We start from the raw sequence: 22,225 nt of genomic DNA, 5'->3' as shown, positions 1-22,225 counted from the left end.
CCCACCTCCAGACTGCCCTCCACCTATCTGGAGTACCCAGAGTGCCAGGCATCATGCTGCCTGCCAGAGAGATGAAATCACACAGTGACTTTGGCTGCCATAAGCCACACAGGGCTTGCTAGCTACCCCACCACGCACGGTGAGCGGCAACCTGGAAGGCAACCCAGGGCATGCTGGGAGGTGAAGAAAGCCTGGCACTGCCCTAGAAAAGTCACCCAGGAAAGCCAGGCTACCAGGTGGTCTTGGGTTAAGCAGAAAAAAGTGGGAGCATGGACTGCTTACTGTCAGGGGACACCAGTTGACATTTTGATTCCCAGATCTGGGAAGTCTGCCCCAGAAGAGGTCCACCCGTCAGGCTGGGTCCTAGAAAAGAGTCAAGGCATCTTCTTCCCCTTGCTGGAAATCAAACCCAAAGGCTCATGGATGTTATGGCAAGTGCTGTACCCCTGAGCTACAACCTTCCAAGCAAGCTCCTTCAACTCCCCAGCAACACAACTTTTTTTTTTTTTTTTTTCGAGGTAGGGTTTCACTCTAACTCAGGTCAGGCTGACCTGGAATTCACTATGTATCCTCCTATCTCTGCCTCCAAGTGCAGGGATTAAAGGCATGTGCTACCACGCCCGGCCTGCTCTTTTTGTTTTTCAAGGTAGGATCTTGCTCTAGCCAAGGCTCATCTGGAATTCACTATGTAGTCCCAGGGTGGCCTCAAACTCCCTGACTCCTGAGTGCTGGGATTAAAAATGTGAGTGTGGCTCATTTTTATTTATTTGAGAGGGGAAGCAGATATATATATAGAGAGAGTGGGCATGCTAGGACCTCTAGCCACTGTAAACCAACTCCAGATGTGTGCGCCACTTTGTGCATCTGGCTTTACATGGAGACTGGGGAACTGAACCTGGGTCCTTTGGCTTTGCAGGCAAGCACCTTAACCACTAAGCAATCTCTCTCTCTCCATCACTTTTTTTTTTTCCCCGAGGTAGGGTCTCATTCTAGCTCAGACTGACCTGGAATTCACTATGTAGTCTCAGGATGGCCTCTAACTCACAGCAATCCTCCTGCCTCTGCCTCCTGAGTGCTGGGATTGAAGGTGTGTGCCACCATGCCTAGCCGCTGGCCACACTCTTTTTTTTTTTTTCTTTTTCTTTTTCTTTTTGAGACAGGGTCTTACTCTGTAGTCTAGGTTGGCCTGGATCTATATAGCACAGGCTGGACTCAGACTCGTGGCAATCCCTTTGCCCCAGTTTTCAAAGAAGAGAGAACAGATGTGAGCCACCATACCCACCTCTCTGTCCTTGGTGAACCTCAGTGGGTGACATTTCCAGCTTTCCACCAGGCAGGCAGGAAACAGCAAACTCTCCTTTTCTACATTCAGTGTTCCCCTCCCCCCAACGCAGGCTGGCTCAAGATTTCACAGCAAATGAGAAGCTATATAATATATATAATGATATAAGAGCTCAAAGAAGCCACTTAGGGTTGGATGGCAGCAGCATGTAATTTTGAGGGTAGATAGGTTAGCATGGTATGCCCAGATGGATGTGGTGACAAAGTGACATCATCAACCCAGACTAGTGGTATGATTAGGCCATGTGCTGGCCATGGCCACCCGTGGTTTGTGTAAGCAGGCATATCCTTCAACTTGCTTTCTCTAAGCCCACAGTCACTCCGCAGGTGCTTGCTGTAGCTTCATTTTCTTTCTGGTGTGCTCTTTTGAGACAGGGTCTCATGTAGTCCAGGTTAGCCTCAAACTGGCTAAGTAGCCTAGGATGGCTTTGAATTCCTGATCCTCCTATCTCTACCTCCTGAGTGCTGGGATTTAATGGGCCATCCCATCCAGTCCTTAGTTCCAATTAATTTTTTTTTATGGGTTGGAAAGATGACTTAGCGGTTAAGCTCTTGCCTGCAAAGCCTAAGGACCCAGGTTCAACTCTCTAGTACACACATAAGCCAGATGTACAAGGGGACACATGAATCTGGAGTTCGTTTGCAGCGGCTGAAAGTGCTGGTGTGTGTATCCATTCAATCTCTCTCTCTCTCTCTCTCTCTTTTCAAGGTAGGGTCTCACTCTAGCTCAGGCTGACCTGGAATTCACTGTGTAGTCTCAGGGTGGCCACAAACTCATAGCAATCCTCCTACCTCTGCCTCCTCCTAAGTGTTGGGATTAAAGGTGTGCACCACAATGCTCAGCTTCTCCCTCTATCTTAAATAAATAAATAAATATTTTAAAAAAGTATTTTCACTCAGGAGGCAGAGATAGGAGGATTGCCATGAGTTCAAGGCCACCCTGAGACTCCATAGTGAATTCCAGGTCAGCCTGGGCTAGAGTGAGACCCTACCTCGAAAAACCAAAAATAAATAAACAAGTGAGTATTTTATAAGCTGGAGAGATGGCCTAGAGGTTAAAGCACTTGCCTACGAAGCCAAAGGACCCAGGTTTGATACCCCAGGACCCATGTAAGCCAGATGCCCATGGTGGCATATGCATCTGGAGTGTTTGCAATGGCTAGAGACTTTGGCATGCCTATTTTCTCCCTTTACGTGGGTGATGCGAAATTGAACCCAGGCTGGCAGGCTTTCCAACAAAGCACCTTTTATTTGGGGGGGGGGGGGGGAGAAGGGAGGATTCAAGGTAGGGTCTCACTCTAGCCCAGGATGGAATTCCACTCTGTAGCCTCAGGCTGGTTAGCAATCCTCCTACTTCTGTCTCCTTAGTGCTGGGACTAAACCAACAAAGCATCTTTAACCACCGAGCCATAGCCCCAGCCCCAGAATCCACAATTTTGACTACATGTAAATTCATGCCAATGGCACAACAGAGAAAGGCAGTCAGCAGTCAATTCAGTCCACCAAGTGAGGCACTAGGCAGTAGGGTTACGCAGTTCCGCAGACACTGACATCTGTGGTATTCTCCATGCTTATTCTGAATAAGGGAGTCACAAGAAAAATCTCAAAACCGTTACAGCTGCCTTTTACACTGACAGTTCTTCTATGAGAAACCTCTTTATATCTTATTTATTTATTTGAGACAAAGAGGCAGGCGGGGGGGACAGAGGAAATGGGTGCACCAGGGCCTCTAGCCACTGCAAACAAACTCCAGGCACATGCACCACCTTGTGCATTTTGGAGAAGCCTCTTTAAATTACTCTAATTGTTCTAACAAAATAGCACCAACAAGAAAACAGCAGGCACCTCTTCTGAATAAATCAGATTTTTTCATTTGTCAGAAAATGTAAACTCGCCAGGCATGGTGGCACACGCCTGTAATCCCAGCACTCAGGAGGCAGAGGTAGGAGGGATTGTCATGAGTTCAAGGCCACCCTGAGACTACATAGTGAATTCCAGGTCAGCCTAGGCTACAGCAAGACCCTATCTCAAAAAAAAGGGGGGGGGCGCTGGAGAGATGGCTTAGTGGTTAAGCACTTGCCTGTGAAGCCTAAGTACCCTGGTTTGAAGCTCAATTCCCCAGGACCCACGTTAGCCAGATGCACAAGGGGCACACATCTGGAGTTTATTTGCAGTGGCTGGAGGCCCTGGCGCGCCCATTCTCTCTCTCTCTCTCTCTCAAATAAATGAAAAGACATTAAAAAAAAAGTCAACTCATTTTACTTCATTTTTTGCCTTGACTTCCAGGAATCCCCAAGCTAAATTGATTTCATAGATGCAGTCACTCTAATGTCAGAGTTCACGCCCACCTCCTCGGCATCCTTTGTGGAGGTAATCTTGTCTATTTCTAATGGCTTTGTGAAAGTAGGCAGAAAATATATTATAAATTAACGCACTGTAGCCTGCCTCACCATCATTGATTTGTGTTTCTGAGGAGAGTGCACTCTTATCTAGCAAATATAGGACAGAACCACCTCATCATACCTCAAAAGGACCCCAGCTGAAACTAAGAATAATTGGTGAAACAAACAAGGGTGCTGTTTTCTTGGAGAACCTGGTATCAGCACAAGGGTGAAGGAGATCGACACAGAGAATAATCAACTCCTACCAAATCCAGAGACACAGAGGCTCCCAAGACCTCATCATTGAAGCAGACCTAAAATGTACCCAACATGGCTCAGGGAAATTTGTGGAAGAGGGGGCGGAAAGAATGTCAGAGCCACAGGTTAGGTCATGATACACAGAGACATTTCCTCCTACCCATAACTGAGGGCTAACCCCACAATGCATGACCCATATACCCCAAGCAGGAGGGGTCAGGGGAGGAGGGGAGGACAGGGAGGAGGCTAACAATGGTACCAACTTGCCTATATTCACTGAGTACAAAACTAACTAAAATAAATACATTAATTAATTTTTTAAAAAGAGGGCTGGAGCGATACCTTAGTGGTTAAGCGCTTGCCTGTGAAGACTAAGGACCCTGGTTCAAGGCTTGATTCCCTAGGACCCACGTTAGCCAGATGCATAAGAGGGCACACACATTTGGAGTTTGTTTGCAGTGGCTGGAGGCCCTGGCGCGCCCATTCTCCCTCTTTCTCTCTGCCTCTTTCTCTCTCTGTCTGTTGCTCTCAAATAAATAAATAAAAGTAAAACCAAAAAAATTAAAATATATATTTATTTTAAAAAAGTCAAAGGAAGCCAGGCGTGATGGCTCACACCTCTAATCCCAGCACTTGGGAGGTAGAGATAGGAGGATCAGTGTGAGTTTGAGGCCACCCTGAGACTACATAGTGAATTCTAGGTCAGCCTGGGCTAGAGTGAAACCCTCAAAACAACAACAAAAAAGGGCTGGAGAGATAGCTAAGCAGTTAAGGTACTTGCCTGTGAAGCCAAAGGGCCCAGGTTTTATTCCCCAGTACCCATGTAAGCCAGATGCACAAGAGGGTGCACATGTCTGGAGTTCATTTGCAGTGGCTGGAGGCCCTGGCGTACCCATTCTTTCTGTCTGCCTCTTTTCTCTCTCTCTCTTTCTCTGCTAGCAAGTAAATAAATAAAATAAAGCTTTTTAAAAAAGATTTGTAGCCAGGCGTGGTGGCGCAGGCCTTTAATCCCAGCACTTGGAAGGCAGAGGTAGGAGTATTGCCATGAGTTCGAGGCCATTCTGGGACTACATAGTGAATTCCAGGTCAGCCTGGGCTAGAGTGAGACCATACCTCGAAAAACAAAACAAAACAAAACAAAAAAAAAAAAAAAGAAAGAAAGAGAAGATAATAATAAATAAATAAAAATAAATAAAAGATTTGAAAAAATAAAACAAAACCAAAGGAAGGGCTGGAGAGATGGCTTAGTGGTTAAGCGCTTGCCTGTGAAGCCTAAGGACCCAGTTCAAGGCTCGATTCCCCAGGACCCACGCAAGCAAGATGCACAAGGTGGGGCACGTGTCTGTAGCTCCTTTGCAAGTGGCTGAAGGCCCTGGTGTGCTGTGCCCATTCTCTATCCATGCGCCTCTCTTGCAAAGAAATAAATAAGAATAAAAAATTTTAAAAAGCCAAAGGAACGAATTCCAGAAATGCTTAGCTGGGCACTCAGCAGAGTCTCCTTCCAAGACCCAGCTGATCCCTTGTCCCCATAGCCAACGTTTTTCTAAAAGTTGCCTCTGGTCCTTACAGCAACATTCCTGTAGATATATTTTCTCCTTTTCAGAGAGAAGGAAAGCCAAGGCCATCCAATGAGGGCCAAACCTGCTCCAGATTCCACCAGAGCCAGGAGGAAACTGAGCTATAGGTTTCTTTTCCTATTCCAGACCCCAGTCCATTGAGGGTGCACTCTAGGGTACAGCACCACACTTCAATGGGGAGAAGTCTGAGGTTTGCCATTAAGTTAGTGTGTGCATTCCTCAGCCTCTGTATATTCAGATGCCAGCAGCTGGGCTGGGATTCCTGGCCTTTCCCCGGTGTGATCCAGGGAAAACAGCTTACCCTCTCTGTGCTACTTTGTCATGTAACATCCCCTGTTCTAACTGCCCCGAGGCATCAGAAAAGGTCTCAGACACAGGCAGGCACTCCTCCAAGTCCCCCAAAGGCTCATTTAGGGATAGCTCCCATGGGATTATGGGAATGAGAGGGTGAAAGCAGTGCCTCTGGTCTGTACTGTGCTCAGCGTCAAGCTGCCAGCCCTGGCATCGCTATGCTAAAAATTCCATGGCAGGTCTGGGCATGCTTGCCAGGCTCAAACTGCTGACACTACCTGAGACCCCCAGTGAATCAGAGCCTAGCTGGGGTCTGGGGCTGTGTGTGAGGTACACAGGTGTCTGCAACTATGAATGCCCAGTAGCAGGGAGTGATCCAGGTGACGTGCTTGGCTCTTGGGCATCTGCCTAGGGTGCCCATCCATGACTTTCCCATCCTCTGTCATAGGACAACTGGATAAGCAAATGACCCTCATAGCAGAAGTATGGGGTCTGAGCTGGAGTCCCAGGAGCTGGGCCTAAGACTAAGTAGTTTTGTGCCCTCTGACCCTTGGCAGTCCCCACCAAGAAGGATCAAAATTCACTCACCTGGGTGCAGTGTGTCCCCCATGCTGTAGACACAGCCAATGTGTGGCTGGAAAAGGAGTAAGAGGAGGAAAGAGAAGGAGCGAGTGGGAGGGGCTGGCCTTGCCTGGAAGGATCTTGGCAGGACGCAGCCAGCAGCACCCGGTGAGAGACCAGGGCGGGGCCTGAGGCTAGTAGCTCTAGCTCTGCCCACACATCGTCCAGACTGATCCTAGGGATGCTGTCCTGCCCATCCTCTGGGGACAGACATCCTTCTAAGGCTAGAGGAGCAGAGAAACTGTCTCTTGTCCTGACCCACTAAACCAGGTTAGGGTCGGACAGGTGAATGGAGTGGGGAGGGCACCCACACAGAGCTGTCAATCTTGAAAAACCTCTATGATGTCCAGTAGCCCAGGCCACTGTCCTGTGCCATATCCACAGATGGCAGTTAGGTGACACTGCCATCCCTCACATCACACATGGACCACCTTAGGTATGTCACCCTCACAGATCAATAAGAGGGTAAGATCACGAGCCGGGTGTGATGGCACACGCTTTTAATCCCAGCACTTGGGAGGCAGAGGCAGGAGGATCGCTGTGAATTTTGAGGCCACCCTGAGACTACATAGTGAACTCCAGGTCAGCCTGGGCCAGACTGAGACCCTACCTCGAAAAACCAAAAAGAAAAAAAAAAAAAGATCACATCACCTGACACATGTTGACAACACACTTCCCACATTTTTCCATCACTGTCAGTCCCAGACATCACAGGCATTTGTCATCCATCATATCGCCACCCTCATCTCTGGCAACCCAGCAGGAAACAGTGGCCACCAGCATGCCCTGACCCGACCTTGCCTTCACCCTGTGATACTCATCATTATACATGCATGTGCTGCTACAGACACATGGTCCTGACAGTGTTCACACTCCAAGCACGGGCCCTGGCAAGGATAACTCAAGGGGGAGAAAAGCCTGGAGAGGGGGGGGGATAAGAAATGGAGAAAAGGTGTGTGGGAAGAGGGGCTCAACTCCAGGCCCAGCCCTGACACCTAGGATAAGAGTTAACTAGACTCTGACAACCGGCTTTGAATCCCACTGGGGGCAAGTTACGTAACTCATCCCGCCTCTCTTCCCTCCTTCCAGGGTGCGAGTAACAGGACCTGTCCCAGAGGGGAGGTTGGAAGGATTATAACGAGTTGGTTCACGTAAAGTGCCTAGACAAGCCTGGCCCGGTGTGACTGCTCCCCAGACGACCGCAGTACCTACAGTTCTGCACCAGGGTCAACAGCGGGCTCCTCCAGCGGGCACACCCTTCACTCCCTCCCCGCCAGAGTGCGGGGACAGTTGGGAGGGGGGAGGACACGGGAGGGGGAGATGAGTCACAGGGGCAGAGACTCAGACTCCCAAGAGGATGGGGGCGATCCCCCCCAAAAAAAGTAAAGAGGGGCATTCATTGATACTTCTACTGAGCTGAGGCCCGGGGCCGCGAGTTCGGTCCGACCTCCCCGAGCGGGACGGCCTGCTGGCTGGCCTCCCCGGGGTGGCCACGTCTGCAGCCCCCGCCCGCGGCCTGCAGGGAAGGAGGAGTTGGGGTGGGGAGGACGACCCGGCCTGGGAAAGTCCCGGGACCGGAAAAAAAAAAAACAACTTTAAACAAATAAAAATGATCACTCGGTTCGCGCGTGGCGCGGAGGAGAAGTTGAGCCGGCACCGACGTGTGTGTCCGCGCGCGCGCGCGCGCGGGCCCCGCTCGGCCGACCCCCGGCCCGGTACCCCGTCCTCACCGTCCGAGTCCCCCGGCTCGGCGCGCTCCCCGTAGTCCACCCAGCTGAGCCCCTCGAGGTTGTCATAGTCCCCGCGCCGCGGCCCGTCCACCGGCACCACGGTGAAGTGCGGCATCGCGCGCGCTCGGCCCGCCGTCCCAGCCTCGGGCAGGCAGTCCCCGCCGCTCTGGGCCGGCGCCCCGCCCCGCCCCGCATTCCTCCCCGCTGCGCTCACTTCCTCCGCCCGGCCCCCGGGCCGCCCCTCGGGGGCGGGAAGCAGGAGGGACTCGGCCCGGCTCCTCCCCAGGAGCGTGTTGGGGTGGGGGGGGGGAGAAGTGGAGTTCGTGGTGGCGAGGGGACCCCCGGGACGAGAGTAGTCGAGGGGCGGGAGGGTCTGATTCCTGTGTCACCTGGGGCGAGGGGGAGGGGTGCCCTCTTTGAGCCCCAGATGCGGTACTTGGAAAATGGAGAGAAGACTCCGCGGGTTCTTGGGTTTGGTGAGACCACGCACGCACACGGTGCACTGGCTCTGCGCCCTGGGCCTAACTAGCCTTCAACCGCATTCTGTTACCGCAGAGGTCACCCCAAACCTGCCCAGAGCCTCCCATCACCCCTAGATGCATATTTCGAACTTCTATAATAAACTCACCCCTTCATGCATCTCCAAGCCTGGAAGCGGAACCTCGGCAAAGGTGTCCCTGTCCGATTGCCCGCTAGCGGCAGCTTTCCGTATTTGGAGGTGACTTGGGGTTGCAGGCCCTTCCCTGGGGACACTGCTGCCTCCCCCGTAGGGTCCTCGTCCCTGATAGTCACTTTGGGCTAAGCTCTCATTTGAACTTTCTTTTTTACTGTCCTACCTCCCGGAGGTTCCTTTACTAGAGTCGTTGTTCCAAACTTATTTCAAATAACTTACTCAGTTTTCTTTACTTTGCCATTGCTATCTTTCTGGGCTGTTCTTTAGGCTTTTTTTCGTTCCCCTATCAGGAAACCCCAGGGCCCATCTTACTTGTCTATCACCACCGTTCTTCTCCCTCTTCTGGCTCAGACGGGCTTTAGAACAAGGGCCAACTTCAGGCTACGAGTCTGACCACTATGCCCGCCTCCCAGCTGCAGCTCTGGGGCGCTGGGGCACCAAGTCCTATAGGAGCCCACTGCCTTCTGACCATTTCCCCGCAGGTGGGGACTGTCTAGTTTGCCCTTTCCTCACAACACCCTTAGCTCCCTTCCATCTACACTCCCCCTCTCGACTCACTCCTCTCCTGTGCTTGCTGGCTGCTGTTCCCTGTGGAGCCCCGTCTTGAGATGAGAATGTCCTAGCTCTCCTCTTAGCCTGCAATGTCATGCTCCATGTGACCCCAATCTATTTCTTCAAGCCCATGCTAACGTCCTGTTGCTTGGTCTCAGCCCTTCGGATCTCTTTCACCTGATAGTTTTTTTTTCGAGGTAGGGTCTCACTTTAGCTCAGGCTGACCTGGAATTCACTAAGTAGTCTCAGGGATGGCCTCGAACTCACGACGATTCTCCTACCTGTGCCTCCGAGCGCCGCTGGGATTAAAGGCGTGGGCCGCCACACCCGGCTTTTTTTTTTTTTTTTGAGATAGGGTCTCACTGTAGCCCAGGCTGACCTGGAAGTCTCTCTGTAGTCCTATTCTGGCCTCGAGCTCACAGCAATACTATCACTGCCTCTTGAGTTCTGGGATTCAAGGTCACCATGCCATGCTTTTGCTTGCTCTTGATTCATGACTACCCTATGGGCATCATCAGTGGCTCATTCAGAAAATGCCTTCCCAGCCTCTGGCCCCGCTGTCACCTGCCAGACTCTTCTTACCTTGGAGGTATGAATGGTGACACTCCAGCACCACCACAGGGCTTCCCACACAACCCCTGCGGTGCACTCCGCCTCCTGCCTGGGTTGGGTAACCGTGGGGCATATGATCCTATTCTGCAGGATATGTTTAAGTACTACAATTACATATATTATTTTAGAGAGAGACAGAGGAAGATAGAGACAGAGAGTGAAAGAGAATGGGTGTGCCAGGACTTCTAGCCTCTGCAAATGAACTCCAAACGCATGCACCACCTTGTGCTTACATGTGTCCTGGGAAATCAAATCTGGGTCCTTTGGCTTTATAATTAATTTATTTGAGAGAAGCAGATAGGTAGAGAATGGACGCACCAGGGCCTCTAGGCACTGCAAATGAACTCCAGATGCATGTGCCACCTTGTGCAACTGGTTTACACATGTCCTGGGGAATCAAACCTGGGTCTTTAGGCTCTACAGGCAAGTGCTTTAACTGCTAAGCCATTTCTCCAGCCCTATAATTATGTTTGAAATAAATAATACAAATAGATGTTTGTCATGGGAAACTTTTCCCCTGGGGAGATGCAAACACATGTCTTCACCCCAAATAGGGCACAGATAGCAGACCAAATGACAACTGCATCAATAGCAGTTCAGTGAGCCAGTGAATTTACACTTACAGGGAATGGAGAGGTGTTGTTTATAAGAATGTGGGACCCCCAAAGCAGCCATTTTGATGGGGCTTCCTGTGTCAAGATCACTCCTTGGACGCTCCTCCCTCAGCCTCAGGATGAGGGCTTACTCACAGAGCCTCAGGACCCCAGAGGTACCACACCACCACCACGTCTTCTACTCTTTCTTGGTTGGTTTTCTTTAATAATTTTTACTTATTTATTCACAAGCAGAGATAGACAGAAGAGAGACAGACAGAATGGGCGTGCCAGGGCCTGCAGCCACTCCAAATGCATGTGCCACATTGTGCATCTGGCTTTATGTGCATACTTGGGAATTGAACCCGATTTTAGACTTTGTAGGCAAGCACCCCAACTGCTGAGTCATCTCTCCAGCCCAAGTCTCATACTCTTTTTTTTTTTCCTCTTCTTCTTTTTTTTAAGAGAATGGGCACACCAGGGCCTCCAGGCACTGCAAACGAACTCCAGATGCATGTGCCATGTTGTGTATCTAGCTTACATGGATCCTGTGGTTTTGCAGGCAAGCACTTTAATCACGAAGCTATCTCTCCAGCCCAAGTTTTTTTTTTTTTTTTTTTTCAAGGTAAGGTCTCATTCTGGTCCAGGCTGACCAACTCATGGCAATCCCCCTACCTCAGCCTCCCAAGTGCTGGGATTAAAGGGGTGCGCCACCACACCCAGCTCCAAGTCTTATACTCTTAATGAGGACTTCCCCATCGCCACTTCCAGAAGCTCCTTGTCCCTGTCCAGGACTATGAGATCACAGAGCAGCATTTCCGTGGGGCTCACTATGTCAGGATTTCTACAGGATGCTTCTTCCTCCGTCTCAGAGTGAGGATTAATTTACAGAGCATGCAGACTCCAGAGACACCACCTCAGTGGAGCTCATTGTTCCTTGATCTTTTGCCTTCTATATATTCTATTTCACCCTGAGGTCACAAGTCCTCATGCATTTATAGTGTACAGTTGGCACAGGGGGTGCCTGAATCTCATTTGGGAGTCTGATGACCCTCCCCACACCTTCTCTCATGAGTTGTCCCAGCTACTTAAAAATTTTTAAAAATTATTTATTTGCAGAGAGAGAGAGAATGGCTCCACCACTGGAAATAAGCTCCAGATGCATGTGCCACTTTGTGCATCTGCTTTTTGTGAGTACTGGTAAATCAAACCTGGGCCATTAGGCTTTGCAAGCAAGCACCCTAACTGCTAAGCCATCTCTTCAGCCCCTCAGCTTCTTTTCCTTCCTTCCTTCCTTCCTTCCTTCCTTCCTTCCTTCCTTCCTTCCCTCCCTCCCTCCCTCCCTCCCTCCCTCCCTCCCTCCCTCCTTTCTTTCTTTCTTTCTTTTTGAGGTAGGGTTTCACTTTAGCCCAGACTGACCTGGAATTCACTTATGTAGTCTCTTTTCTTTTTTCGAGGTAGGGTCTTACTCTGGTCCAGGCTGACCTGGAATTAACTATGTAGTCTCAGGGTGGCCTCGAACTCTCAGCCATCCTCCTACCTCTGCCTCTCAAGTGCTGGAATTAAAGGCATGCACCACCACACCTGGTTTTCCAGCTTCTTTTAAAAAATATTTTATTTGAGAGAGAGAGGGAGAGAGAGAGGGAAAGAGAGAGGCAGATATAGAGAGAATGGGCATGTCAGGGTCTCTAGCCACTGTAAGAGAACTCCAGGCACATGTGCCACCTTGTGCGTCTGGCTTTATGTGCATACTGGGGAAATCAAACCTGGATTCTTTGGCTTTTCAGGCAGGTGCTTTAACCACTAAGCAATCTCTCCAGCTCCCTACACCCAGCTGCTTCTGATAAAGCTGGCAATAGTTGTTTATATCTTTCAATGCATAGGATATTTGCCATACAACAATATTCTAACAGCAGAATGAAAACGAATTAGTAAATGGGGGTTAAGGAATTTTCCCAAAAGGAGAAACAACAAAAAAAATTTTTTTAGAAAAGAGATAGATCAAAGGATATAAATAGTGATCTTAACATCTGATGAATAGGAATGCCAAAAAGTGAAATAAAAGAGGGAAACGCTGGGTGCTGTATTCTCAGCACTTGGGAAGCAGGGACAGGAGAATGAGTTTGAGGGCAATGTGGGCTACGTAGCAGGACCCTGTCTCAAAAATAAAAACACTCAGGCTAGGCGTGGTGAGGCACGCCTTTAATCCAAGCACTCAGGAGGGAGAGGTAGGAGGATCACCGTGAGTTCAAGGCCACCCTGAGACTGCATAGTGAATTCCAGGTCAGCCTGGGCTACAGTGAGACCTTACCTTGAAAAACCTAAATAAATAAATAAATAAATAACAATAATAATAAAAATGAAAAAAAATAAATAAAAACAGGCATATTGGAGCATGCTTTTAGTCCCAGCACTCAGAAGGCAGAGGTAGGAGGACCACTGTGAGTTCAAGGCCACCCTGAGACTCCATAGTGAATTCCAGGTCAGCCTGGGCTAGAGTGAGACCCTACCTTGAAAAACCAAAATAATAATAATAATAATAATAAAAATGAAAAAAATAAATAAAAACAGGCATGGTGGAGCATGCTTTTAATCCCAGCACTTGGGAGGTAGAGGTAGGGATCGCCATGAATTCAAGGCCAGCCTAAGAGTACATAACTGAATTCCAGGTCACCCTAGGGTAGAGAGAAAAACCAAATATCAATCAATCAATCAATCAATAAAAACAGGAGCTGGAGAGGTGGCTAAGTTGGTAGATATTTGCCTAGCATGCACGAGGCACCACATAAAACTAGATGTGGTCCTGCACACCTGTCATCCCAGCTGCTGGGGAGCAGAGGCAGGAGAATCATTTGAGTCCAGGAGTTCCAGGACAACATAGAGAAACTCAGTCTCTCAAAACAAACAAAACCCTAAAGCAAACCAAAATATTTATCCTTCCAATGTCACAGTGCCTGACAGGGTGATCGTAAACACACTCCTTCATACTTTCTGTGGGCTATAGCCTTCAGTGCAAAAATCTAGTGAACTGCCTTAACCCTTCCTGACCATAAAAAAGGGAAGGAGCTGGGCATGGTGGCTCATGCCTTTAATCCCCTGCAGACAATCGCCATGCCCTGAGACTACATAGTGAATTCCAGGTCAGCCTGGGCTAGAGTGAGAGCCTACCTCAAAAACAAAACAAGATTGAGATGGGAAGGTAATATGATGGAGAATGGAATTTCAAAGGGGAAAGTGTGTGTGTGGGGGGGGGAGAGAGGGAATTACCATGGGATTTTTTTTATAATCATGGAAGATGCTAATAAAAATTTAAAAAAAAAAAAAAAAGGGAATGACCCACACGTTTGGCCTCATGTTTCAAATATTTATTTGGCTTCATGTTTCAAATATTTATTTTTGCAACCGGAAGGGAAGAATTTGTGGGAGTTTGCCACAGTGACCTCTGGTCATATCACCAGAGCCAGGGGATGAGGACTGGGGAGGCAGCAATAGCCACGATGCTTGGAATGGGGTGTGGGGAAGCTTTTGAAGATTTCCGGAGAACCTGGTTACCTGGCACCTTGGTCAGGTGAGTAGCCTGGTTATTGTGAAGCTGAGGCGGGAGGTGGGAGTGGCAGGAGTTGCTCAGCTGTCTGTTGGGAAACTTGACCTCCACAGGGCTCTGCCCACGGCTTTCCTCTCTCACCTGGTGGTAGAAGTCAACAGTCAAGCACCCCCACAGCAACCTTCTAGGCCGCTCAAGCCACTGAGCCATCGGTCTTCCCCTCCCCACCCCACTTCGAAACCTTCTCCACTTGTCCGAAGACCCGCAACAGGTTTCCTCGAAGGACGCCTTGAAGCTCTTCATCACTCCAGCCTCGACTCAGCAACTCTTCTATCAGCACTGGGTATGTGGACACGTCCTCCAGCCCCTGAGGGAATCTGTATGGCCACCCAAAGGCCAGTTGTAGCCCCGATTGCTGGTCTAAGGCCTGCTGTCCTACCTAGCATCTCTAGGCATATATGACCAATACTGAAGGCCAAGGTCTGAAGTGTGGAGAACACTACTTTAGAAGGTCTCTGAGGACTGAGCTTCTGTCATTATATCCAGTGAAGTAGGTAGTCAGCCCACACTGGGTCTGCTGGGCTGGGAGGAGGGGATGATGCATGAGCTGGGTTTCTTTGAGGAAAGAGAGTACTTAGCTACGGTGACAATCTAGAGTGGGTCCACTAGGCCACAGAAGGACAGGGTGAATCTAGGAAACAGGACCTATGAGTCGGGAGAGGTCAGGTGGAAGACCAGACCTGTAGTTGAGGCCTGAAGGATGGGAAGATCTTTATGTGTGGAACTGACGTTAAAAGACCCTCTGTGGTGCCCCAGCTCATGATGAGTATAGGTGAAACACTCACCTTCCAGAACCATCATAATTTCCACCAATCCCAATGAACTCAGACCCAATGACGTTCCTGATGTGGTCAAAGTGATCTAGAAGGTGGAGGATGGCGGGAGAGTTAGACCATGGGACCATCTGCACTCAGAGGAAGCTCAGTGCTGACTAGTTGCCCTGTCCTCTGCATTCCAGGCCCTGGCTGTGGACTCCACAGAACTCATGGGTGGTAACAAGTCCAAAGCAGCAACAAACAGAACACCAGGGCCGAACTGGACCTCTTCCCTCCTCTGGGCTCCTGGAGAACCTTATGAGGGTTCTCCTAGCCTTGCCCAGTGGTGTGGAGAATGTGTGGAGAAGGATTGGGAACAAAAATGAGACTCAGAAGCAGAGTCATTCACACCCATCACCACTGTCTGTGGTCTCATGTCTGGGTGGCAGTGAAGAGCCGAGTCTGCTGCCCCAGGGTTGGTGGAAGGTCTACCACTGCCCAACATGTGCCAGACCACTAGAGCAGTCCCGAGGGCCCTGGTGGCCACAGCCCAGACCAGGGCTGTACAAAGAGTCTCTGAGGTGGGACTTACCTGCCACAGTGGACACATTAGCAAACAGATTGCACTGTAGCACCCCCATGGACAGCGTCACCATCACTATGCCACCATTCTTTTTCTACAGGAACAGACAAAGTGGCACTTAGCTCAGCCCCTCTGGCCTACCAGTGTGCCTCCCTTACAGTAAGGACCCCTGTAGAATAACAATGCACCCAGTTTGGGAGTTGGAAGAATCTTCTCCTCTCTTGGGTTTGGGGGTACCTGGGTGAAACATATTGGGCCTTGAGTCTGAGAGATGGAGGTTAGTCAGCCTGATAGCTTTCTTTCTTTTTCTTTTCTTTTTTTTTCCAGGGAGGGTCTCACTCCAGCCCAGGCTGTCCTGGAATTCACTCTGTAGTCTCAGGGTGGCCTCAAACTCATGGAGATTCTCCTACCTCTGCCTCCCAAGTGCTGGGATTTTTCTTTCTTTTTTTAAAAACATATTTTATTTTTATTTATTTGACAGAGAAAAGAAGGGGGGGGGAGAGAATGGGTGCGCCAGAGCCTTCAGCCATTGCAACAAACTCCAGACACATGTGCCCCCTTTTGCATTTGGCTAACATGGGTCCTGGAGAATCAAACCTGGGTCCTTTGGCATTGCAGGCCAATGCCTTAACCACCAAGCCATCTCTCCAGCCCCCTGATAGCTTTCTTTGTTTCTGGCAAAAAGTATTCCCTGAGCTAGAGTGAGACCCTACCTCAAAAAAAAAAAAAAAAAAAAAAAAAAGTCTTTCATTGGCTGGAGAGATGGCTTAGCAATTAAGGCATGCAAAGCCAAAGGACCCAGTTTCAGTTCACCAGGACCCATGTAACCAGATGCATAAGGTGGTACATATATCTAAAGTTTATTTGGAGAGGCTAAAGGCCCTGGTATGTCCATTCTCTTTGCTCTCTGTCTTTGAGCCTCTTTCTCTCTTTCTGTCTCTCAAACAAATAAAAATTAAAATTAAAAAAAAAAGTACCCCAAGCTGGGCATGGTGGTGTACACCTTTAATCCCAGCACTCAGGAAGCAGAAGTAGGAGGACTTCCATGAGTTTGAGGCCACCTTGAGACTACATAGTAAATTCCAGGTCAGTCTGAGTTAGAGTGTGAGACCCTACCTTGAAAAAAAAAATTCCTCCAATTCAGGTGATACATGCCTATAAACTCCAACACTTGGGAAGCTAAGGCAAACGTTCACAAATTTCAGTCCAGCCACATTTACATAAGAAACCCTGTCTCAGACGGGCGTGGTGGCGCACGTCTTTAATCCCAGTATTTGGGAGGCAGAGGTAGGAGGATCACCAAGAGTTCGAGGCCACCCTGAAATTACATAGTGAATTCCAGGTCAGCCTGGGCCAGAGTGAGACCCTACCTCGGAAAAAAAAAATAAAAAAGAAACCCTGTCTCAAAAAACACATATATACACACAGAAGTCTTCCTCCCTCTTGCCCTCCCCCTTTTTAAAGTTATTCATTTATTTATTTTTGGTTTTTTAATTTTAATTTATTTGAGAGAGAGATATACAGAAATAGGCAGGTAGAGACACAGAATGGGCATGCCAGGGCCTCCAGCCACTGCAAATGAACTCCAGAGGTGTGCACCCCCTTGTGCATCTGGCTTTTGTGGGTCCTGGGGAGGTGAGCCTTGGTACTTTGGCTTTGCAAGCAAGGGCCTTAACCGCTAAGCCATCTCTGCAGCCCCTATTTATTTATTTACTTATTTTTATTTATTTATTTTTGAGGTAGGGTCTTGCTTTAGCCCAGGCTGATGTGGAATTCACTATGTAGTCTCAGGCTAGCCTTGAACTCATGGTGATCCTTCTACCTCTGCCTCCCGAGTGCTGGGATTAGAGGCATGCACCACCATGCCCAGTTCCTTCTTTCTTTAAATAAGTGTGTTCTTAAATTTATTTACAAAGAGACAGAGAGAGAGAGGGAAGAGAGAGAAAAAATGGGCACGCGAGACCCTCTAGCCAATGCAAACAAGCTCCAGATGCATGTGCCACTTTGTACATTTGGCTTTATGTGGGTACTGGGGAATCAAACCTGGGTCATTAGGCTTTGCAAACGATTGCCTTAACCACTGAGCAATCTCTCCAGCCCATTCCACTTTTTTAAAAATTAAAATTTATTTGCATGAGTCAGGGGTGGGGCATGCCAGGGTCTCTTGCTGTTGCCAACAAACACCATATGCTTGTGGCTTTGAGTTCTGAGGAATTTAAACTAGGCCAGCAGGCTTTGCAAGCAAGCATATTTAGCCATTGAGAAATCTCCCTAGTCCTTAATTAATGAATGAATTAATTTATTATTATTATTTGCTTTTTGTTTCTTTTGAAGTAGGGTCTGTCTCACTCTAGCCCAGGTTGACCTGGAATTCACTATGTAGTCTCAGGGTGGCCTTGAACTCACAGTGATCCTCTTACCTCTGCCTCCCAAGTGTTGGGATTAAAGGAATGCACCAGCCCACCTGGCTTTCCTAGCCCTTTATTTATTTATTTATTTTTTTAAAATATTTTTAAAAATATTTTTTGTTCATTTTTTATTTATTTATTTGAGAGTGACAGACACAGGGAGAAAGACAGATAGAGGGAGAGAGAGGATGGGCGCGCCAGGGCTTCCAGCCACTGCAAACGAACTCCAGACGCGTGCGCCCCCTTGTGCATCTGGCTAACGTGGGACCTGGGGAACCGAGCCTCGAACCGGGGTCCTTAGGCTTCACAGGCAAGCGCTTAACCGCTAAGCCATCTCTCCAGCCCGCCCTTTATTTTTTAAGGCAGGGTCTCACTGTAGCCCAGGTGGGCCTTGAACTCATGGTGGTCCTTCTACTTCATCCTCTAGAGTGCTGGGAGCATAGGTATGAGCTGCATGCCTTTCTGTTTGTTTTTTTTTTTTTAACTTATTTATTTACTTTTGGTTTTTCAGCGTAAGGTCTCACTCTAGCCCAGGCTGACCTGGAATGCAATATGCAGTCTCAGGGTACATTTGAACTCACGGCAATCCTCCTACCTCTGCCTCCCAAGTGCTGGGATTCAAGGCTTGTGCCACTACATCTGGCTATGTATTTATTACTTATTTATTTATTTATTCATTCTTTTTTTTTTTTTTTTTTTTTGAGATAGGGTCTTACTCTAGCCCAGGCTGACCTGGAATTCACTATGCAGTCTCAGGGTGGCCTTGAACTCTTGAAGATCCTTCTACCTCTGCTTCCTGAGTGCTGGGATTAAAGGCATGCACCACCACACCCAGCTTAATATTTATTTTTAAAAATATTATTTATTTATTTATTTGAGAGAGAGGAGAGAGAGAAGAAGAGAGAGAGACAGACAGACAGAGACAGAGACAGAAAGTGGATATGCCAGGGCCTCCAGCTGCTGCAAATGAATTCCAGATGCATGCACCACCTTGTGCATCTGGCTTACATAGGTCCTGGGGAATTGAACCTTTGTGCATCTGGCTTTACATGGGTACTGGGAAACTGAACCCAGGTAATTAGGCTTTGAGAGCAAGTGACTTAATTGCTGAGCCATCTCTCCAGCCCCCTTTCTGTGTTTTGAGACAAGATCTTGCTATGTAGCTCAGGCTAGTTTCAAACTCATGACCCTCCTGCTTCAACCCCCACAAATGCTGTGATTAGACATCTACCACCATGCCTAGCTACAAGAATCTTTATTACCCCCCCCTTTTTTTTTTTTTGCCTTTTTTGAGGTAGGCTCTCACTCTAGCCCAGGCTGACCTGGAATTCACTAGGTAGTCTCAGGGTGGCCCCAAACTCACTGCAATACTCCTACCTCCGACTCCTGAGTGCACATAAACTGACTAGGTGTAATACTGTATACTTGTAATGTCAGCACTCAAGAGGTGAAGGTAGGAGAAACTGAAGTTCAAGGTCATTCTTGACTATATATCCAGTTTGAGACCAGCCTGAGCTACATGACAAACCTGCCTCAAAATAAAACAAAGCAAAAAGACACTAGATAAAGTGTGCTTTTAGCCTTGGGTTTGAAGGATGGATGGCTACTCACCAGAAGCTGCAGGATATCATCAGGAACATTCAGCAAATTGTTGCACACAGCCCTAGCAGCTGAGTGGGAAAAGATCACAGGAGCCCGCGACACCTCCAGGGTCCGCCTCACTAGGGTGTCTGAGGCATAGGACAAGTCTATCATCATGCCCAAGCGGTTCATTTCTTCCACCACTTTCTGCAGGGACAATTGGGTTGGGGAGGGGTGAACAGAGGGGGTCTGGGAGCAAAGATGTACAGGCATATCTGTAGGGAGCAGGTTGGGGGGGTGGGGAGAGGGAGGTTACAGAACAGGAATCCTCACCTCACCAAAGCTTGTCAACCCACTGACGTTGGTGTAGAAGTGATCTGTGAGTTTGGTGGAACTCTCTGCCCTACAGGATAGACAGGAGAGCAATCTTGCCGCCATACCTTTGCTGTTGGCGACTTGGGGCCCTCTCTCCCTCCATCCATCCATCTTACCTCCAGAACAAGTGAGTACCAGAGTGAACTACTTTCTGGGAATGTGAGGGCCCCGCTGGGAGTCCAGCCTCCCCTAGTGGACCACTTTGTCCCAATGTCCATGGTCAGGCCCATCACAGGGAGAGCAGTTTCCCTACCACAGTCTGCCCTTCCACCCTGGGCGGGCACTGTGCTTACCAGGGCGTGCTGCAGGTGTGAGTGAGCACCAGGTAGCGCACTCCCAACAGGTAGAAACTGCGCAGTACAGAAAGGCTGCTGTCCAGGGCGTGGCCCCCCTCTACGCCAATGAGGCAAGCCAGCTTCTTAGTGCTGTTCAGACCTAAAAATGGCTGGAGTCAAGTGACCAGAGCCCAAGGACAGAACCAACAGAGGGAATCCCAGACTGCCTCCCACACCAGCACACCTTCAGCTGAGGTCACAAGCTCCAACTCAGAATAAGAGGCACACATGCGGCGGATGAGGTCGATCTGCTCTAGGGCAAGGCGCACAGCATCCCTGTCCTGGTTTTGGCATGGGACGTAGGCGGACCAGAACTGGCAATGGGTCCAGAGGTCCACAGTGAGGCCAGGGTGGTCTGCAATCTCCTAGGCCTGCCAGTACTTCCTCAGCCCCCAAAGTGTCTATGTGGGTCAGTCCCCATGCCTAATGCCTTGATGTCTATTAAGCTTGCAGCCGGTGAACAAACTGGACTCATGGTCCATGGGCTGCTGTCCCCCACCCGTCACACACACCTTTGTAAATGCTCCAGGCCAATCCACCATATCTCCACACTTACCAGGGAATTTTCCTGGTCATTTTCTACCTGTTTCCACAGAACCCCAAGAGCCATGCAGCTCACATGATGGCACACCACATGCCCCATGTACCTGGTCACCTGAGGGCTGGTCTACCCAAGTTTCTGTGGTCCCAACACTTCCCAGCAACTACTCTGGCCCTCTGTGTGTCCCTGTGTTACCTGGGCGCCCACAAGGCCATCCCTGAGTCTATCCAGGCTGGTCTGGCCACGGCTGAAATTGTGCAGGTTTACATCCTGAAGTATGTTCTGGTAAAGTTCTCTCAGGAGCAGAGGCAGGTCATTGTGGCTGTGAGGTGTCAAGGTCAAGAATGAGAACAGGGCCTCCCTTGTCAGAAAGGGCAAATGACCGCCACCCTCCCCCACCCCATCAGGCCACAGGCAATATGGAGGCTCCTGAGGTGGAGTTGGAAGAGAGTTTCACCAGCAGTGGGGCAAGAAGTGGACAACCTACGCACCGGGGGTGGGGTGGGAGAAGGTCCAAGGGGGATGATGCAGCATTAGCCCCGTCCGTTCTGAGCCCTCCCCGGACCAGGGGCACCCACACGGTCCCCACGCCGCGCTTTACCCATCCACGAGCGGGAAGTCTCGCATCAAGGCCCGCGCACGCTCTCGCAGGCCGGAGGCACCGTCAGCGCCTGGCGTGTCTGGGGCGGTCTGAGCGGTCTGGGCGCTGGCGGTGTCTGGCACAGTCTGGGCACCGGAGGTGTCCTCAGTGGTCTGGGGGTAGGCCGAGGGCTGAAGCAGCAGCAGAAGCAGCAGGAGCAGCGAACTCGAGAGGGGCCCCCGGCCCAGCGCGCGGGAACCCTCAAGGCCCGTGGGCTGCATGTCGTGCGGGGCGACGGTCCCAAGAGCCTGAGGACGGGGGACGGACAGAAGGCGAGAATGGCATCGGGGGTGGGGGTGGAGGTGGGGGTGGGGGGCAGGCCGCGGCTTCCCCCGGACGGGCTTCCAGGCACGCTACTTACTCTGCAACCAACCTGCAACCAACCGACGACGCGCTGGAATCTTCCCACGCGGAGGGGAGGAGCAGCTGCTAGAGGGCCCCCCGGGGTCCTTCCGCGCTCAACACGAGGGCGCCCCCTCGGGCCGGGCGGGCCGACTGGTCCCGGGGGCGCCGAGGCGCGGAGCCCCCCTCGGCCTCGGGCCCAGCCGACTGGCAACTGGGGCAAGAAGCCAGTGGGGGACCGGTGAGGGGCGCAGGAGCTTTGCCAACCTCACTCCCCGCTGTCCTAGGGGAGGGCGTAGTGTCCTCGTACTTCGCCGTCAAAAGGGGACACATCATTTCATGGCATGCCAACTTCCACGTAGAAGGGTGAATTAGAACTGTATGGATTTTTGCTGGGTTTTTTTTTTTTTTGGGGGGGGGTCTGTTGTTACG

General features: G+C 49.9%; 2 protein-coding genes across 3 annotated transcripts in view; both read right to left on the bottom strand.

The window, feature by feature from the left end:
• The window catches only part of Slc12a4 (solute carrier family 12 member 4), a 36,444-nt gene extending 28,094 nt beyond the window's left edge, over positions 1–8,350 (bottom strand). For both annotated transcript variants that reach the window (XM_004661671.3, XM_045148371.1), the window contains exon 1: positions 8,200–8,350. In XM_004661671.3, the coding sequence (XP_004661728.1) occupies positions 8,200–8,314 (115 nt within the window). In that variant the 5' untranslated portion in view covers positions 8,315–8,350. The remainder of the gene's footprint in view (positions 1–8,199) is intronic.
• A 5,658-nt stretch (positions 8,351–14,008) lies between these two features.
• On the bottom strand, positions 14,009–21,869 carry LOC101614888 (dipeptidase 3). The gene is made up of 11 exons (XM_004661559.2): positions 21,813–21,869; positions 21,413–21,699; positions 21,007–21,133; positions 20,455–20,584; positions 20,229–20,370; positions 19,894–19,963; positions 19,591–19,767; positions 15,581–15,665; positions 15,019–15,094; positions 14,415–14,550; positions 14,009–14,314 (listed from the first exon to the last, which is right to left on the bottom strand). The coding sequence occupies exons 2-11, from the start codon at positions 21,670–21,672 to the stop codon at positions 14,081–14,083; spliced, it is 1,437 nt and encodes a 478-aa protein (XP_004661616.2). The 5' UTR covers positions 21,673–21,699; positions 21,813–21,869; the 3' UTR covers positions 14,009–14,080.
• Between the last annotated feature and the right edge of the window lie 356 nt (positions 21,870–22,225).

This window comes from Jaculus jaculus, chromosome 1 (assembly GCF_020740685.1).
Source record: "Jaculus jaculus isolate mJacJac1 chromosome 1, mJacJac1.mat.Y.cur, whole genome shotgun sequence".
In the NCBI taxonomy this organism is placed as follows: Eukaryota; Metazoa; Chordata; class Mammalia; order Rodentia; family Dipodidae; genus Jaculus; species Jaculus jaculus.
This window is presented reverse-complemented; position numbering and strand designations above follow the sequence as displayed.

What these genes read in the sequence shown, in the direction of transcription:
- LOC101614888 (XM_004661559.2), bottom strand. Translation starts at nt 21,672, where the DNA reads ATGCAGCCCACGGGCCTTGAGGGTTCCCGCGCGCTGGGCCGGGGGCCC. An exon ending in GGTTGACAAGCTTTGGTGAG is followed by an intron (nt 19,768 to 19,893) that starts GTGAGGATTCCT and finishes TTGTCCCTGCAG; the next exon opens with AAAGTGGTGGAAGAAATGAA. An exon ending in TAATGTGTCCACTGTGGCAG is followed by an intron (nt 15,095 to 15,580) that starts GTAAGTCCCACC and finishes TCCACCTTCTAG; the next exon opens with ATCACTTTGACCACATCAGG.